Raw genomic sequence first — 20,576 nt, 5'->3', positions numbered from 1 at the left:
ATAAATATAATATAATAATATAAAGTGATTACTTCTTTTCCTATGTGTTATTTTTATTTTAAATGAAATTTAAATTGTAAGTTTATATAATTTAATTATTAATAATGGTTCTATTTAATAAGAAGTTTGCAAAATTCCTGCAAATTTAGCAATGGTTCCTCCTGAGCGTGTATGAACCAGCACAGTGTGAAATGCTATCATATGTTTCAATTTATTTGTCCATTGTACTGTTGGTGGATTTTGGGGTTGTTACTAGTTTTTGGCTATTATAAATAAAGCTAAAACTACTATGAATATTGGTCTATAGGTAATTTGGTGGCTGTATTTGCATTTCAATTGGCTCTGTACTCAGGAATGGAATTTCTGGGTCTTAGGTTATACATTTTCTTAATAGATGTAAGTTTGTTTGTTTGTTTGTTTGATTGATGGAAGTGTAGTTGACACACAATGTTACATTAATTTCAGGTGTACAACATAGTGATTGGACAACTCTGTATATTGTGCTATGCTCCCCACAAGTGTAGCTACCATCCGTATACCCTTAAAGCCCTTCATAGGTAGTGCCAAAGAGTTTTCAAAAAAGAGCTGTATCAGTTTACATATCTGCCAGCAGTATATAAGTTGTTCTACATCTTTTTAAAAAAATTTTTTATTTAAATTCAATTTAGTTAAAATATAGTGTATTGTTAATTTCAGGGGTAGAATTTAATGATTCATCAGTTGCATATAACACCCAGTGCTCATCACATCACGTGCCCTCCTTATTGCCCATCCCCCAATTACCTCATCCCCCCACCCACTCCCCTCCAGCAACCGTCAGTTTGTTTCCTAGAGTTAAGAGTGTCTTACGGTTTGCCTCCCTCTGTGTTTTCATCTTACTTTATTTTTCCTTCCCTTCCCTTATGTTCATGTGTTTTGTTCTTAAATTCCACATATGAGTGAAATCATATGGTATTTGTCTTTCTCTGATTGACTTATTTCGCTTAGCATAATACCCTCTAGTTCCATCCACGTCATTGCAGATGGCAAGATTTCATTCTTTCTGATGGCTGAGTAGTATGCCACTGTGTATATGGACCACATCATCTTTATCCATTCATCTGTTGATGGACATCTGGGCTCTTTCCATATTGGAAAGATGGACATTGCTGCTATAAACATTGGGATGCAGGTGCCCCTTCGAATCACTATTTTTGTATCCTTTGGATAAATACCTAGTAGTGAAATTGCTGGGTCGTAGGGTAGCTCTATTCTTAACATCTTTTTTTTTTAAAGATTTTTTTTTTTTTTTTTTATTCATGAGAGACAGAGCGAGAGAGAAAGGCAGAGGGAGAAACAGGCTCCCAAGGAGCAGGGAGCCCGATGCGGGACTCGATCCCAGGACCCTGAGATCATGACCTGAGCCGAAGGCAGACGCTTAACCATCTGAGCCACCCAGGCGCCCTATTCTTAACATCTTGAGGAACCTCCATAGTGTTTTCCAGAGTGGCTGCGCCAGTTTGCATTCCCACCAACAGTGTAAGAGGGTTTCCCCTTTCTTCGCATCCTCACCAACATCTGTTGTTTCCTGAGTTATCCATTTTAGCCATTCTAAGTTGTTCTACATCTTAACTATTTTCTGTTTTTCTCTATTCTGATGGGTTTATAGTGGTGTCTTATTATTGTGGGTTTAGTTTGCATTTCCCTGGTAAATAATGATGCTGAGAATCTTTCATCAGTTTATGAGCCTCTTGGGAATTCTTTTGTTAAATGCCTGTCTAGGGCTCTTGTCCATTAAAGTTTTTTATTAATGGGTAGAATTTCTTTCTATAAAACATGAGTAATTTGCAAATATCTTCTTCCACTTTCTGCCTTAGTTGTTCATTCCATTAAATCTGTCCTTTGATCCACAGACATTCTTAAGTTTAATGTAGTCCAGTTTATCACTGTTTTCCTTAATTGTGCTTTCTGGGTTCTGTTTGGTAAATCTTTGCTCCTCTGCCTCTAAGGCAGAATAAATGCTTCTGTGTTTTCTTCTAGAAGTTTTATTGTTTCATCTTTCATATTTGAATCTTGACAACACTACCTGGGAATACCCAAGTCACGTCTATGTCCCAAGCAATGACCTTAGCACTGCCTCTCGCTCCGTTTTCAATGCCACGTTGCCAGGTGGCTGGAGCATCTTGTGAGCCACCTTACAGCAGCTGCAGCAGTGGGCAGCTTATGAAACTGGGGGCCGTGCGGACCTGCCCCAGATAATTAAAATTAAAATATGGGACTCTCTGACGTCAGTGCCACCGAGAAGGAATAACAGGCTGCTTGAGTGGAGGGGAGGTTAACTCTGATGGGTGCATGTGGCGATGGAGGAGACTTAAGCAGTTTTAACAGCAAAGTGTGACAGAGGAATTGGACCTCACAGAGCATCCTGGTGGGTGACTCAAGGTTCCTGTCCTATGTGACTGGTGGCAGGGCCCCTGCTCTTGGAAGCTCCCTTGCCACTTGCCTTTTGTACCACTGCCCTTCCATGGCTCCCAAATATTCTTCTGGCTTTTCTTCTGGCTTCACTGTTTCTCAAAGGTCATAAAAGAAACTTGTAGTGGAAGATGTCTAAATGAGAGTGTGGGTTCCATCCTATCTCATGTATGTTCTGTGAAAGCTGTTATGTAGGCACTGCATTCCTTTCTACTTGGAGAAGATCTAATCATCTTCTTTGAGAAGATCAAACACCTCTTGAGGAAGGTCCAGGTTCGTTGGTTGGCCAGTCTTCTCTTGACGTAAGAAAGCATTCATAATCCACTTTTTCAATTTTATATCCCTTCAGAAGATAACAGTTCTCTCACATTCTGGATAATTTTATGATTAAAAATTAATTCATTGCCCTCAAGACCTAATGTCCACGTTGTTAACTTTGAATTTCAGATGAATTTAATAGAACCTCTCTTTGAATGTATGAAGCATTTAGTTGCTGCTAAATGCTGAATAGATTTTGTCCTTAGGCTGAGTATACCTGAGTGTATTTGTTTTCCATTATTGATTTTATGGGCTTACAATTCACCTATTTAGGATTAATGACATGAGAATGTTATCACTTTGGAAATTTTAGTAACCATATTAGTATTCATCACCTAAATAATTTACTCTTTCCCTGGATCCCAGAACATTTATTGAGGGTTGGCATCTCTTGTTCACAGAAGCTAAAGTATGCTCTGACTTCTTTGCTGTCACTGCTTACTCTGTTTTTGCTTTCAGGACTTTGGCCCAATATCCTGAGATATCAGCAAAGTGTGATGTCATTCATCCATTCTTGGTTATTCAATAATACCAGTGGCATTGTAAGCATGATGTATGACTTCATGGAAAGAAGTATTTTGACTTCATTTTACTCTTTTTCTTTCATAGCAATTCCCAAAAGACACAATCAATGAAGAAGTGATAGAATTTTTGAATCCTTACTTTGAAATGACAGACTACAACATTGAAACTGCTAAACGCGTATGTGGGAACGTAGCTGGCCTTTGTTCCTGGACCAAAGCCATGGCTTCCTTCTTTTCTATCAACAGAGAAGTGTTGCCTCTGAAGGTGAGCCTCCTAAGTAAAACCACATGATACGTGCCTGTAAGAGCCCTTGAGGTCACCTGGCCTTATCTTTTCAGATAGCACAGGAACCTTTGGCCTCTGGTGTGGTTGTATTCAAGTCCATGGGGAGAGCAAGTGACAGAAAGGCCGAGCACAGGATGTTTCTCTTCTCTGTAATAACCACTCCAGTCAGAGTTGTGCAAGCCTTTAAGCATGGACTCTCTGCAAGGATGCCAAGTCCACTGTGGACTGTTGGGTATTTTTCCTCCACAGCATCAAAGAAACACAGAAAACTATAGCATAGAATCCCCTGATAATATCCAAGATCTCCTTCCAAGGAATCTTATGTCCGAGGCAGGATAAGTACACAGTTGGTGGCTGGTCTTGGTTGTAAGGTATGACATAGTACTCCTGCTCTTCTCCTTTGTCCCTCAGGAAAGAAAATGAATGTCATCTGTTCTTTAATGTAATTGGAGAGTATGCCTGTTTCCCTTTGATTAATTGCTTTTCTAGGCTTCAGATGCACATACACATCCCCATCAGTGACAGTCTTCAGCAGATGGGGAGGCAAATACATGCTTTGAAAATGGAATACCAATGTCTCAAAAATCGCATGTGTGGCCTCATTGATTATTTTGCTTTTGTATGAGTCTGATCTCTCTCAACCATCAACTGAAATCCACTTATGCTTATAAACTACCCGAGGAACTTAATAATCATGATAAAAATAATCAAGAGTGGAAAGAAGATAGGGATCAAGTTGCAAGTCCCATTTTATTTTCTAACTGTTACCATACCAGGGTCATTTATTCAGTGGCTGAAGCCCCTTGGGGTCTTAAAGCAACTTAAAAGAACAAAGACTCATTTGGTTTAGGGAATTTTAGAGCAAATGATTGATGCCATGCTGTCGATGTTATGAATTTTGGGACCATTGAAGACTTCCAGCATAGCTCCAAAATGGGCATTCTGATATTGGCTGAATTATAACCACCTTATCAAATGAAAAATACAGGGCATCCTTTGCAAATTTTTCCAGTGAGTAAGCATACAGTGTTTTTAAGGGAATGGCAGTTGAATTCATGTTGCTTTTATTTTGTTGTAATTATTTTAAATAAAATGAGCTGCTATCAGTACCAAATAATGGCCATTCTGAACAAGGCTTACATGGGAACAAGGAAATCCCTTGCCCTGTTCCAGGACATTTTAGCCTCCACCTAGTCTTATGACAATCTAGATGCTGTGGTAGGAAGTGAAGGGAACACTGTCAGAAGGGGGAATGTTTTACTGGTGCCTAGAACCTCTGCTTTTCTTTCTGGGAAGTCAGTCTTGGAAGTGGCCTCCTGAGGTCTTATGAGCACCCAGCTCCTGGGAGCCTGGCTGTGTCAGGGCCTTCTGAATGTTCTGTCATGAACACAATCACTGCTTAAGGAGAAGGCAACGATGGCGGGAGTGCAGGTTATCACTGGGCAACTCTGCTCATGTGTGAAGCATCAGTGACTGAGGCCTATAATTTCATGTGTTCCTGGGGGGGGCTTCCCTGGCAAGCTCCTGCCTCTGAGTGAGGACAGATTAAGGACACTCTTTACACTCCAGCTGGAACCTCCTCAACACTAAGCAGTGACGAGGCCCCTGAGGGGCTCTTCTCCTTCGTCTGGCAATCCCTCTCAAGGGGCCAAGTGATGTCTAGTAGTGAATAAACTTAAATACCAACTAATGCCAATTTAGACTCCATTCATGTTAATTATAATGCGATTTCTCCTTGAAAACCATGAAAACCAGTAAATATCAGTCCACATAAACAGAACGTTTATAACAGTAGAGTCTTAAATACTAAACTCGGACAACAACATCTATTATTTATTGAATTCTTGTTGTATGCTAGGCACCAGCCATGGGTGTTTACGTATGTTATCTTATTTAATCCTCTCGCACACACACATCCTAGGAGGTAGATTTTCAACATCTTCATGGATAAACTGAAACTTCCAGAGTGTAAGTGGTCTGCATGGAGTCCCACAGCTCCTGAGGTGAGCCGCTGGACTTGAAGGATTCTGTGCCTTTTGGTTGGCAACTTTCAAGTGCTTCATTAAAAATGTTTTCAACTTATTTTTTCTGAGTAAAATTCTAAAAAATACCCCAAATCTCTGGGGCTTTGACATTAGTATGTTGCTTTAGTGAGTTGTTGGGCATTGTTACCTTGTTTTTCTTTTATGTTTAAGCCACAGCGACAGGTGCAGTTTACAGCAGACCTGAGAAGATAATGTCCCAAGAGTTAGATCCTTTTTTAAAGTGTAGCTGTTAAGCCACACTTTTGCCTGTCATTGGTCCTAGTAACTTAAGGAACTTTGACTTTCCCTTAAAGAATTATTCTGCCAAAATTTGGGAGCCTGAGGTTGTCAGACAGGAAAATAATTTATTTCTGAAAAATTTTTTCAAGATAATCTTTTCTTCTGAAAAACTCCAGAGAGAATGTGGCCCTAATAGTGGATTATCCCCATTAAAGTCAATTTTAACATTTTAGAGACTTAAAGAGGAAAAACTTGATTCCAAAAAATTGTTTAAAGCATCTAAATTCCTGTAAGCATGGACTGTTTTCTACATCTCGTCTTTTGCTAATATTGCTTTTGAATATGTCTTTTGAGTCAAATTTAGTAGCTTCCTTAAAAACAATATTTTTAATTAGTCACAGCTGAAGGTATCACTTCTTTTATGGGAGGAAAACAATATATGATGACTACAAGAACAACATCAAGATCACCACGACTCACAAAATCTCTATTTTACATTCAGTGAATAATTAGGTTCCATTTTTTATCTTGTTTTAACATCCTTATCAATAGTGATGAGTCTTACCAGGCAGAAGGTTCTCAATATTCAGTTTTTTCTTCTTCTACAATAATATTACAATGTTCTGTAATGTACCTATGCATTTAATACTGCAATGCTCTGATCTAAGGACACCAGCAAACTCCGGCCCACAGGCCAAATCTAGCTCACAACCTCTATGTGTACAGCTTGTGAAATAAGAAGAGTTTTTACATTTTTTAAATGGTTTTTAATTAAGTGCAGAACAATAGCCTTGATTTTGCCCCTTGGCCCAAAACATCTAAACTCTTTATTATCTGGCACTTATGGGAAAAACGTGCTGACTTCGAATGAATTATAATTTTCTGCTTATAAACATTTATATCAAGTCCACACTAAGATTTGGTCCTGACTTAATGCAACTTCAAAAGACTCTAGGGGTAGAGCAGAGAACAGGTATGAGCATTGCTGAGATCTCAGATGAGATGCTGGCTGTTTGGTTGGCTGTGCATCATTCATCATTTGCCTTGGGTATGTCCTTTGCAGGCCAACTTGGTGGTACAGGAGAATCGTTACATCTTGGCCATGCAGGATCTGCAGAAGGCGCAGGCTGAGCTGGATGACAAGCAAGCAGAGCTCGACGTGGTGCAGGCTGAGTATGAACAGGCCATGACCGAAAAGCAGGTAACTCCTCAGCATGGGAAGGCCCGTCATATACCAACATGGCTATTGTAAACCCTTCCTTTGCTCCTTTCTCTCTCCAAGGGTTTGGTTCCCAACAGGGATGGATTTAATGTATATATAGTACATAAACCACACATCATCCCTCACTAAGCCCTGGAGTTTGTTTCTAACACCAAGGACGTTGGTGAGAGGTCAGGATGGTCAGGCAAGATAGAAGTCAGGTCTGGAACATAAACATCCTGAGTCTCCTTATGGATGGTGATGAAAACAGCCCCTGTGGAACACTTTCTGTTATGTTTTTCAAATCACGTCTTCCCACTTTATCTCATTTTAATCTTTGAAATAATCTTGCAAGATAAGCAAGGTGGATATTTTTTGTTGTCATTTTGGAGAAAGGAGCTGAGGTCCAGAGGACGGCTCCTGGTCATAGGGCTGGATAGTCTGAACTAGACCTTGGCCTTCTGGTGTCCACTTCAGGCCTCTCTGCTGGACCAGTGTGACTGGCCACGTGGTTGCATCTGATGACAATGACCATCTATGGTCTTCTCAACCTAGTCTGCAAGCTAGCAGCTGTAGAACCTTTCAGAATCTGGGTTCATACGTTTCTGATCCACTGGGCAGTAAGTTCTTTATCTTATTTATACTAATTCCAGCTCCATGGGGGCTTCTTTGCTTCTGGAAATTTGGGCAGTTTTAACACACACCTAATGTAGCTTAAGTTTAAGAACTCCTCATGTGCACAGGCTCCTAGGTGCTGGGGTTCCTGGGGGTTGTAGGGTGTTTTAGGGGGAGGGAGACCAGGTTATGATTGGCAAGTATTTGCATATACGCGTTCAGATAAAATACCTAGAAATTTCAGAGGAAAGGTACCTGAGTTTCTAAGACACCAAGACTTTGTAGTGTTTTTTTCCCCCTCTCAATCTAAATACATATTCACTTGGGTGTTTTGTATTTGTGAATCTCTAATGATTTTCTTGAAATGGACCCCACCCCACAGATTATGTAAGCTTCTGGCCCCACAAAGTCTGTATCTGCCTCTGGTAAATCCTGTGTTTGATAAATAAGAGACAGATTCACTCTGTTCTTCCCTTGATGATTTTACGGAGTTTCCTCCTGCCTGTTCTCAGTCTTCACTGGTCAGGATTGAGATTCCTGCTCTGATAGTCCCGTCTCTTATGGGAGTCCCAACAAGGGAACTTAGATGAACACTTCAGTTTTACTATGTGCAGAATGTGTGATATTTCCACTCTTGAAAGCAAAAGGAGAGCCTTTTAGAAATTTTAGAGAAGTAATTGTACAACACCTATTTGGGTTTGTTAATTATGCTCTTTGGGATTCACTTATCATCATATAAAGAGAAAATTAGCATTGCAATTCGAAAGAGTCTACTTTAGAAACTGTGGGGAAGGTGTGATCATTAGTTATACGGTGGACACTCACTTCTATTTGGAGGCGCTACTGAATTCACTAGAAGTATTTTAGGCCCCATGTTGTTATGTTTCAGTTGTAACATTTTTGAATTAGTTCATTCAGTATTATTTTTGGTTTTGAGATCTCCTGCTTATGGGGACCATACAAGAAGTGCTACTGTAAAGGTATGGCTCTGACTTTAAAACTTGTTTCAACAAATATCAAGGTTTTTTAATTAAAAAACACAAAATCTGGCTGTGAGTCCACCTGCCTCCCACATGCTGGGGTGAACCTGACCTTTAGTCATCCTGTGGCTCCTTCCCCCTCCATGAGCTCCGTGCGAGTCCTGGGGGCTTATGGACTTATGGAAGGTGGGGAGGGGCAGGACCTTGAATCCACAGTTCATCATGGTCGGACCCATAACCTCCTGCCCCAGGTCTGTGCTGTCTGCTGAAGGAGAGTGTGCCCTGCTCCTTTCTGCACAGAGCAGTGCCTTTGTGGGGCCCACTTCCCTAGGCCTTCTGGACGGCTAGTTACCCTCTGGGAGCACCCACAGAGGGTGGGCCGGGGCCCTGCCCGAGGAACCCAGGGAAGTCCGCTCACTGCCCCAGCCAGGCTCAGAGGGAAGAGCTGCTTCTGGCTCCTGTACTCTCTGACGTCTGCTCCTCTCCCCTTCTCGCTATTTCCATCCCCTAAAGGAGCATGGGCCCCCAGGAAAGAAAAGCCAGAGGGGGGGCCCTGGCCATTTCCTTATTTGGCCAATTGGGAGTGGGGATGGGGAATTTTGGGAGGACAACTTAATCTTAAAAATATCTTTTACATGAAAAGTTTGTTTCAGAGGTAGGCAGACATAAATGATTTGTAGGATCACACTTCCCAGTCGGCATCTTTCTTCCTGGGGAGAAACAAACAAACAAATAAATATGGGCGATATAGATATGGTACACCTCAGCTGGGCTTTTAGGTTTCCTACATTAACTCTGCGGGGAAAGGAAAATAGAGTAGAATAGAGTCCCAGAGAAAAAACTAGAATAAATATCTTGCTTTTGAAAAACACTGTATTATGTTATTATTACAAAAGCAACTCATGTTCCTTATGGAAGATACACATAGAGAATCCTGGAAATGAACACTAAAAATATTTGCTCTTTTTCATTTCCTATCTGAACATATTCCTTGATTTACATATATTTAAAAAATATATGTAAAATATAACATTTGAATATATAACATAATTCAATACATACTGTTTATAAATTGAATTTTTAACTTAGTAATATATCATGAATATTTTCTTGGTTATAAAAATTTTTATAAGATAATTTTTAATGGCTTCAGAGTAGTCTTATTCACGGGTATACCATAATTCATTTAAATATTTCTCTAGTATTAGACATTTAGCATATATAACAATTATATATTATGTGTAACATACACATGTTATAAGTGAACTTCCAATGACTGGTCTTGTAGCTAAATCTTTATCATACACATATGTTTTTACAAGTAGAATTGGCATTTGCCTTAAGGAGAAAGAGGAGTGTTGAGTGGCGTGTGGAAGTCTGGTTCAAGGTCTTTTAGTGATACCGAGAGCACCAGAGAGGGACCTGCTGAGTCAGGTGTCACTGGGAAGTGTGAGTGAGCCTCAGAACAGCACAATCTGAAGATAATCTAAAGTTTCACCTCAAGTCAAAGAAGATGTGCACTTAGATCAAGCAGTAATGATGCTAGAACTTTAACAGGAAAAATATTCCTGAGTTTCAAGTAGGGATATGTATTGTTTTACCTTTTTTGTGCTATATATTAGTAAGTAGGCTTGTATTTTATCTCTATTTTTCTTCATAGGGAAGTCATGAATGAAGCAAATTTCTATTATCTCTTAGTTATCAACACCTGGGGAGACTCTGACCCATGAGCTCAGGACCCCACGTGAAGGTTTAAGAGCTGGGCTTTGGCTAACACAGGCACACAGGAATTGAATCTTATGGTTCCTATGGGATAAGTGGCTCACAGGTCTTAGAAGGGTAGATAATATATAATGGTTTAAAGTTATATTCTTGAGCCAGAGGCTGTATTTTTCTGAACAAAAGTTTTCTTCTGATTCTGGCCTTTTTTTAGACCTTGCTTGAAGATGCGGAGCGCTGCAGACGAAAGATGCAGACTGCCTCCACTCTGATCGGTGGCTTGGTGGGAGAAAAAGAAAGATGGACAGAACAAAGTAAAGAGTTTGCTGCACAAACAAAAAGACTTGTAGGTATGTAAATTCCTGTATTAATCAGATTATGTGTTGACTCCATTAGGGAGTTAGCAAACTGAAACTTTTATCAGAATACAAACCAACCCTCTAGTACTTCAAATTCCTGTGTGTGTGTGTGTGTCCAGATATTTCAGAAGGATGAATATTGGTCTGGCATCTATTCAGCCATTATTCGATGTATTAATGATCTTCAAACCTCTTATCAGGTCACTTTGAATTCTCCTATGAGCTAATGGTTGTATTGATTCAGGTCACTTGGAATGGAGGCTCTGTCTTCTCAGGTTTTGTATCTCTTAAGCTCCAAAATCATACTCTCACATCCAACAAACGTCAAAATAACCTAGTTGATGACTAACAGGTATTACTTGGTGGACCGTTTGGACCCTGTTTAACAATGATCTACTGCTTATTCACCAAGACACAGCAATGTGGTTACAGTTTGGTTTCTGGAAGTTAGTTTAAGAGTGGTTGCCTTTAAAAAATGTTTAGTATTCTGCACAATTACAAGGCTGATTATAAAGTATTTCAGTGGTGTTTTGTTTTCTGTTTTAGGGGATGTATTGTTGGCTACAGCTTTTCTATCTTATTCTGGTCCATTTAACCAAGAGTTTCGCAATCTGCTGCTGTATGACTGGCAGAAGGAAATGAAAGCCCGGGAAATCCCATTTGGAGACAGTCTAAATCTCAATGAGATGTTGATTGATGCTCCCACTATTAGTGAATGGAACCTCCAAGGTCTGCCAAATGATGACCTATCTATTCAGAATGGAATTATTGTCACAAAGGCATCTCGCTATCCTTTGTTAATTGATCCACAAATTCAAGGGAAGATCTGGATTAAAAATAAAGAAAGCCAGAATGAACTCCAGGTAATTTGTGTTTGAGTATATTTATGTTACTGTGAAGTTTTATTGCCCCAGATGAACAAGAGTCCAAGAGTCAAGAAATATTTGAAAATAGTAGAGACTGTAATCCTAGATAGAGCAGTAACAGATGCAAGCCTAAAGTCTAATATTAAAATCTTTTCTAAAAATTACATTTACATTTGTATGGATCTCTACTAATGCCATCTTTCAAAGGTTTCAGATTCTCTTCTGTTAGAGCCTAAATCCCTCTTTGATGAACAGAGCAGGGTGGAGTTTATCACACTAAGTGTGTAGCCCTCTACCAGGACACTTCATGGTTATTCCATTATTATTTGTCACGAAAGTGGTGGTGATGAGGAGAAGACAGGTTGCACTGGGGAATGACAGTTTGCTACGGAAAAGGATGGAAACATTTTAAGCTTTCTGTACAGTCTCACCAAGTATGAGTTCCAGATAAGGTTCACGAAAAATCTCTGTATTTGTGTCCCATGACAGAATGCTCAGGCACCCTTTAATGTCCATTCTCTCTGTCTATGGCATTGTGATATTGTCAACAGCAACCTTTGGATCTTGTTTCTAGATCACATCTCTAAATCACAAGTACTTCAGAAACCATCTGGAGGACAGTCTTTCTCTTGGAAGGCCCTTGCTTATTGAAGATGTTGGGGAGGAACTAGATCCAGCACTGGATAATGTTTTGGAGAGGAACCTCATTAAGACTGGGTCTATCTTTAAGGTAGGTTAAACCTATTGATAATTACATGAGGAACCATTATCACGAGGCCAGGTAAATGTGACATAGGCAACAACTGAAATTTGAGTCAGCGGCAAGAGGCATTTGTTTTTTCTCTTCTACACTTCCTGAGTTGGAATTAAAATTTTCAAGAGCAGTCCTTTTAGAAATATCTACTTCTTTTGTGTGATAGAGTCTGACTCCATTTTGATGGGTTACTGTAGACATCTTTCAAAACCCATTATGACCCTCACCCCTTCTGTCCCAAATCTGGGTAAGCTGATAAGAAAACCTGGGGCTCTCGCCTTTGACATTGGTGGGAAAATCAAACCATGCAATCCTCTGTTCATGCCCTATGTGGGAACCTTTATCCCAGCCCTACCCCCTAATCACCATAAAACCCTAAAAGAGCTGCTTTTCCCTACTCTCTCAATCAATTTTTGGGACCTGGTTGGGGGTCTACTTTAATCTCTCCAGAAATCTAATTATGTGAGCAATAAACCTTTCATACACTTTTGATGCTTATGTGATGTCATCAGTCTTCACCTCTGAACCAAATTTTGGATGGGTAATCCATCTCGCCTCTGTGGTATGACCACACCAATTTTGGTGCTAAATTCTACATTTATGGTATATACTGGCATACATTGAACTTCTTCCCTCCCTCCCTCCCTTCCTTCCTACCCACCTTCCTTCCTTTCATCCTAGTGGTCTGAAGCCCTCTGAATGCCTAATGACCACTTCTTTTTCAGTATACAGAGATCTCCAGTTATACAATTCTTTAAAGCAATGCTTGATCTTGTGGAGAAAAGGACACAGTAAGGTATATGTCTCTTTTATTACTTTTGACTTTATTTTTATAATAAAGGTGAAAGTTGGTGATAAGGAAGTAGATGTGATGGATGGCTTCAGACTCTACATCACCACCAAACTGCCCAATCCAGCCTACACCCCTGAAATAAGCGCTCGGACCTCTATCATTGACTTCACTGTCACCATGAAAGGTCTGGAAGATCAGTTACTGGGGAGAGTCATCTGCACAGAGAAGCAGGTGAGTGATGTGTGACCACCTCTTTTTTGGCATTGTGTTGTGATTCTTTCATTGATGAAAATAATATGATAAAAGTTGTAATAGGATTGAGGCCCCCCCTTTTATTCCTGTGGGTTTTTTCCATTATTAATTCCCAGGTGTCGTGGGTAATTACTAACCGATTACCCTCTATGTTTCATCTGTCTCATAAGTCACATATACCCATTGATTTTGTGTAGACTAATGATGTATCTATGAGAATATCAGTCTCATGCTCAGCATCATTATTCTGGTCTTATATTGCTTCATTTTTCTGAAGAGTTTGCATGATCATGAGTTCTGTTCATCTGTTGACTTTTAGGTTTCTAGGCTACAGCTAGGTTTTTCTTCCATTCAATTCATTATTATGCTTTTGGAATATAAAATTAAAACTCATGGCTTCAAACCACTATGATTAAAACCAGCTAAAAGACAACATTCTCAGTCCTTAATGTTGCCTGTGAGAAACCTCTGTGTATGTTGTGACAAGACAGATATTTGTGGATCTGGAGCTTCAGGGAGCACCTTCTGGAGGCTGCTGGCTTAGTTATATATCTGTTTTCTCTACTTCTATTTGGTGGAATAACTTAACGATCAATAAAAAGTAGCCAATAATTTATAAACCTCCTTGTTTTGAGTCAGCGTTTTCTCTAGGGAATATGTGAGTCTTAAAGAAGTCTAGAGGATTTTAATAGGACTGCTTTGGTAGAACTGCATGAACTCTAAGAGTTGCTATTGATTTTCTCCTGGGTTCAGTAGCAATGAGGAGTCTAGTTTATTTTATAGCCCCCTTTTACACTGACCTCAAGATTTATTTAGGTTAAAACTATTGGAAAAATCTTTGGAATCTGTCCTTCCCATTATTTTGATTATTATTATTATTTTTTGTATGTTTCATGCTTGGTCTTCTGAGTCCTTCCATATGTTTATCTCTTGCTTCTTCGCTGCCTCTTCCCCTCTCTCATTTCCTTTTTTATAAATATTCTCTTTTTATTTTTTAGTTTATAGTGCATGAATCATAGAGTCGTATGGTTGGAAGTTGCACTAAAAGCATTAAATCTGACTTTGTAGATTCATGCAGTTAGTGACCTCAGAATGGCAGGAACTGAGGCCAGAGTTTCTACCGCAGACTTGCTACTGAAGTAATAACAGCCTTTAGAATACGTGCTTGTTTATTTTTGGAGTCTGAGTCAAGCTAGTTGAGGAAGCCTAGCACTGCCATATCCTTACTTCAGGAAGGACTGGGATTCTTGATCCACAGCATGCAGTGTCGGGCAGGGAATCCCTGAGAGTCTTTGGGGCAGCGGCCATTACCCGTACGTTAGGCTCTGCTTTCACCTGTGGCCTTGGCTTTGGGGAGGTAAGGGGTCCTGATGGCAGTTTGAAAAATATCCTTGTCTTTGGTTTTCTCACCTTCAGCTGAGATGAATATCGTTTCCTTGGAAGAAATAATTTGGTCTGACAGATTTTGTTTGCAACAAAACAGCTCCAGCCCTGGAGTCATAATTTTTAGAAGTTTAAGATGAAGCGAGGAGCACTTTAAGCTCCTTTGAAAAGACATTGAACAGCCTTGAAAAGCCAATATGGATCCCAGGCTGGGCTTTTTCTTACCCCCTGGAAAAGTACCTTGAGTGTCTTGAGAAAATTATTCCTTAACTGTTGTCTCATGATCGGAATCCATTCCAGGCTCACAGTAGATAATTCTTAGGAAAAGTATGGCCATAAGAACGGGACCCTCACTCTCTTATAATATTAGAGGGTCCTCTTACCCTGAACCACATGATTATACAACATGTAACCTGTATTTTTCTCCTCTAACGCAAGTAGTGAGCTGTTGGACTTAATTTTGAAGGCTTTTCAGAATATATTTCCTGCAAGCAGCCTTTTCTTTTGTAGCATCTTGTCTTCCCACCACACCCCTGAATTCGCTCATGTTGCTGAATCATCTCAGCCTGGGTGGTGGCAGGTGGGTTTGAGTTGATCTCTGGGGCTTTCTGGAAATTGAGTAACTCATTTGAATAGAGCCTACAGATTCAAAAAGTGTTCCTTTGACTTCTGTGACAATGCCATCTTTCTGACTATGATCTCTTCTTAGGTGAGTATTATGAATACTCCACCAATATAAAATGCTATTGAGCCAAGGGTGGGTATTGGAAGCAGGGAAGACCCCACCAGTGAGAAGCTGGTATTGGAAAGCCTCTAAGGAATTCCCTTACACATCGAGCTGAAACAAAGGGTGGGTTCTCCTACAGTCAGGATGAATTCAACCTTCACTGCTCTGTCAATTCTTCTTGTGAAAGGTGGCTCAGGAAAGGCCATTCTTCTTTGAATCCATACATTCACCAGCTGTCCAGTGTCTTGGAGATACTGGCAGTGAGGACCCTTGTTATCACATGGGATCCGGTCTCGTCAATGCTTGGCTGTACAGCCTGCTGGGCCCTCAGGTTTGTTTGCTTTCAGAGGCAAATGCAAACCCCAGAGCATGGGAATGCAGGGAAGGCAGATTTATGATTTTATATATATATATAAATATAAGATATATTTATATATATCTTCTCTGTACTCCAAAGCAGTCATTTTAAATGTGTGAGCTGTTCAAGGTTATATCAAGGCCATGGCCATATTCAGTTGTCGACCTGATACACCTGTGAGTAGATGTAGGCAGCCTGCTCTTGTCACCAGAAGGCAAGGTATCAAGACCATTTTAAACAGGCAGCAAACCACTAGTTCTTCAGCAACTATCCTTTAAAAAAGAACAAAACAAATTTCTTGGGTTCACTCTTACCTTGATCTTAGGGAACAAGACAGAAACTCAAAGACAGCTATATACTATTAGGAGAAAAACACTAATCTAGAATAACAGCTTCTGTTGGCCACACAACACAAAGCCTCAGGGGTCACCTTGTTCAGAATCCCAGAGGAGCAAACAGGTGTGTGATTTCCTTTGGAGGTGTAAGCACCCAAACTCGGTGGAACCAACGGGAAAAATAATTTAATGAAGACCCTTAAACAGATGTTGTTATCACCAGCTCACTGGTACAGAGAAAAAATAAATCTAAATTCTATTGTTTAATCTTTCTATTTTAATTACCAGTGTAAGGTGCAGGAGAGAAGGAACCTTTGGGAATGAGAGCCTGGGTGCTCCCTTAGAACTGAGAACTCTGAAAAGCTCATCTGTTTCTTTTTACTGATTTCAAAACCATAGTTACAGATGCAGTTTAGGTACACACATAATTTTGGTTGTCATTTGCATCTTTGTTGCGCCACTTAATTTTTGATCACTTAATTAATAAATAATATGTTTCCTGAAATTGTCCTGCATTACCACTGTACTTGTTTACTCACTTTGGGGATACTTTTCATATTTTCACAGTTTATATAAAGAATTTACATGGCAGCCTTAGGAAATAGAATACATAACACAAATGTTTACCTGTGTGTGTGTGTGTGTGTGTGTGTGTTGAGATAACCCCTTTGATGGGAAAATGCTTATAGACAAAATGATTTTGATTAATTTTGCTCCTTATTATCAATTTCAAAAAGAACTATCTTCTTATAGATTGGAGGACCTAGAGTCATAGTTCAACAGAACCATGTTTAAATCAGCCATACAAATGAGCATACACCTAAAACCTTATCCCAAAATAGGTTTTTCTGTTTTAAAATCCTGAATGAGAAGCAAGTAGCAGGGTGCTTGTGTGGCTCAGTTGGTTAAGCGTCTGTGTCTGCCTTCCATTCAGGTCATGATCCCAGGATGCTGGGATCAAGCCCCACGTGGGGCTCCCTGCTCAGTGGGGAGTCAGCTTCTCCCTCTGCTCTTCCCCTCTGCTTGTGCTCCCTCTCTCACAAGTAAATAAATAAAATCTTAAAAAAAAAGAAGAAGCAAATAGCGGTTCTGTTTTCCTTCAGAGATAACTTTCTTTTTTCCGTAACTCTTGTCCCATTGTAGCGTTTGGTCATTTACCTGCTATTTAGTACACAGATTGCTTTCATAATTCCAAATTGCTTTAAATTGTACTGTTTACTTTAGGGGATATTATTTTATCAGTTTCAAACTTTGGGGGAAATGTACTTCCTAGCCTCATTTTAATCCTTTAGGAATATAGGCAGTTACTTTAATTGGCAAATTTATTGGTGTTAACAATGATATTGAAGTGACTACAACCATCTCAATAATGTTCACGCTTTTACTTGCTATTTTTAAAATCAGGAATTGGATAATTTGCCTCTTTTTATACATTATATTAAATGTTTATTTTGTGAGTAACAGTTTTTGTAAGTAACACGGGGGTATGATTTTAGTACTGATTCTATGGTTTTCAAGGGGAGATGAGATTGGAAATGTAGGTTGTAATAAGTCTTGTAAACTGTTGAGAATTTTGGAGCTTTCAAAACAGCTGAGGGAGATCCCTGAATACCTAGGAGCAGGAAAGGGGGTGATGACAGAGAAGAGGGTCAGTGGGGAGACCTGTTATGGTTAGAGTAGTCCGTGAAGAATAACTAAAGCCTAAGCCAGGGCTGTGGCTATGCATTTGGAAGACATGGATGGAGGGAAAACTATGGTGCTGGAAGAATCTGTAAGACTTGGTGCAGTTTTTGGATTTGACAGCCCATGCTCTCGTCCCAGCAGACATGAGAGCATGCATCCTTAGCCTAAGTGCAAGATTAGAAAGTTCTCTTTTATCCCATTTCAGCCACTTTATTAGGCTTTTGTAATGATATGTGAAATTCTAAAGTATGGTTTATTTTATGTCAACCTATAATTTTATTTTTCAAACTGCTTATTTTCCCAATAGGTATTATAATGCTTCTGAAAAATCCATGCTTAGAATGAATCAAAGAAGGGGAGAAAAGGGGGAAAGACATATTTGGAACAGTTATCATGATCCAGTTACTGTTGTAACTGCTTTACTAGTTATATCCTGACAATCACTCTCTGAGCTGTTTCTATATCCATCTCACAGATAAGGAAACTGAGGCTCCTAGAGTTATATAACATGACCAACATCATGCAGCTGATAGATCCTAGGGGCTGTGATTCAAGCACATGTCTTCCTGATGTCAAAACCATCATTTGCCCCATGGCTTTATGATCCTTCCCTTACCTGTCTTCTTCAGGTGAGGATTTTTAGACCACTCACCTTTAGGAACTCAGGCACGATAGTGATAGTGTGTGAAATATGGGCATATGGCAATAAAAAATATCTGAATTTTTCCTTTGAACATGATTACTTTATTTTTTAGTGTAACCGTAGTGTAAGTTCTTTTTTTTTTTTATATAGCTGCTTATGGAGAGGAATTTTGCAGGTGTCTTAAATGTTACTTTCTGTACTAATTTTTTTTTACATTTTCTCAAATTTTAGATTCTTATCTAGTGAGTAAATGAATGAAAATAACCACGAAGGAAGCTTTTCAAAGACCCAATACAAAGAAGCAAACATGATAAAGGCAGGTTTTGCTGAAGTTGCTTTGTCACCAAGAATTAAGCAAGTTCTGAGATTTTGCTCAGAGCCTGGTAGGGTTCTACCCATCGTAACTGTTGAGTCAATGGTGATTAACTCGCTAGAATATAAAGCAGTGGCCAGTGGCCTTTGTTCTTTGTATTCATGCAGTTTTGTTACTACCACCTTTATTTTAGATCTGTGGTTTTCAGTTACAGGGTAAGAATTTTCTCCCAGCCTCTGGGCTTTGTGCTGTCTTTGGCTTGCTCTGTGTGATGGCCATGCCCTCCTTCCCCACCCTTTCCAGTCCCATCTTTTTTTCCTTCTGTCCCATGGACTCCCCTCTCCAAACCACCATGAGGAAGAAGTAGCCAATCAGGACAATAACCTTCCAAAACCATTCTCTCCCCAGCCATCTATAAAGATCCTTCAGGAAAGATCTAGAACTTCCCTTCTCTTGGAGAGAATAGCACCTTTTCAGGCCAAGAACAGTTTCCAGTTTAAAGGTACCTGCAGCAGCCAAGTGGATTGTTTGCCTAACTTGTTGGACCCTTGCTTTTCAGGGCATTGGATACTATTTCAACCAGCAAGCTGACAATAATCACATTCAGACAACAACGGAGCTCTCATAAACAAGAAACTAAACAGAAGAAAATGTATTTAATCCGAGAGATTGATACGTGTCTTTAAATATATTCCAATATATTTTCAAATATTTTTCACCTTCAGAACAAGCTTACGTATAATCACAAATGTCGCTTAAAGTTATTTGACTTTAGGAAATAGATAGATGGTCCAGAGAATATTGGTCGTGTTTTTAGCAAATGTCATGTTACTTGCCACCCATTCTTCTTTCCTCCACTAATTCTCCTCCTCTTCTTATTTTGATGTATTTCCTGCAGTCCAGTATGATAACTACAGTGCAGGAGCTTGAGAGCAGCCGTGTAGGTTAACTTTTTCAGGAATGGCCAAACAATAGGTGTTAATTAAGGAGGAAAATATCTTTATGCAAATTAACAGGAACTGGAGAAAGAGAGAACTCATCTCCTGGAAGAGGTAACTGCAAACAAAAGAAGGATGAAAGAGTTAGAAGATAATTTGCTTTACCGGCTGACGAGTACCCAGGGGTCCCTGGTGGAAGACGAGAGTCTCACTGCTGTGCTGAGTAACACAAAAAAGACCGCAGAAGAGGTGACACAGAAGCTGGAAATTTCGGCCGAGACAGAAATTCAAATTAACTCAGCCCGGGAGGAATACAGACCTGGTGAGTTTGGTAATGAAAGACAAATGTCACAGGAAAATGAAGTGAGAAAAAACCCCGAAATCTGGAGAAACTGAAGGAGCGAAGGACATTAATGCAAATGGCTGTGCCAGGTGGGGTGGTCCTTCTGTTTTGTGGCACTGCTTTGGGACGCAGTCGGTAAACCTGAGATGAAGAGAAGATTGTATAATGGTGTTAATTGTCTAGGTGCTTATGATTCCTGTGAGTTGGCAAATTCTTTAAACTTAGAAAGTAGGGGCGCCTGGGTGGCTCAGTCGTTAAGTGTCTGCCTTCGGCTCAGGTCATGGTCCCAGGGTCCTGGGATCGAGCCCCGCATCGGGCTCCTTGCTCCACGGAGAGCTTGCTTCTCCCTCTCCCATTCCCCCCTGCTTGTGTTCCCTCTCTCGCTGTGTCTCTCTCTGTCAAATAAATAAAATATTAAAAAAAAAAAAACAACTTAGAAAGTAAAGAGGGAGGGTTTTTTTTTTTTTTTTT

General features: G+C 39.8%; 1 protein-coding gene across 1 annotated transcript in view; it reads left to right on the top strand.

The window, feature by feature from the left end:
- The window catches only part of DNAH5 (dynein axonemal heavy chain 5), a 213,876-nt gene that overhangs the window by 152,626 nt on the left and 40,674 nt on the right, over positions 1-20,576 (top strand). Inside the window, exons 60-66 of the mRNA XM_034998796.1 lie at positions 3,379-3,558; positions 6,907-7,044; positions 10,573-10,708; positions 11,264-11,580; positions 12,158-12,313; positions 13,179-13,361; positions 19,841-20,084. Of these exons, the coding sequence (XP_034854687.1) occupies positions 3,379-3,558; positions 6,907-7,044; positions 10,573-10,708; positions 11,264-11,580; positions 12,158-12,313; positions 13,179-13,361; positions 19,841-20,084 (1,354 nt within the window). The remainder of the gene's footprint in view (positions 1-3,378; positions 3,559-6,906; positions 7,045-10,572; positions 10,709-11,263; positions 11,581-12,157; positions 12,314-13,178; positions 13,362-19,840; positions 20,085-20,576) is intronic.

Source organism: Mirounga leonina, unplaced genomic scaffold (assembly GCF_011800145.1).
Source record: "Mirounga leonina isolate KUSES-001 unplaced genomic scaffold, KU_Mleo_1.0 Mir_95, whole genome shotgun sequence".
Lineage (NCBI taxonomy): Eukaryota > Metazoa > Chordata > Mammalia > Carnivora > Phocidae > Mirounga > Mirounga leonina.
This window is presented reverse-complemented; position numbering and strand designations above follow the sequence as displayed.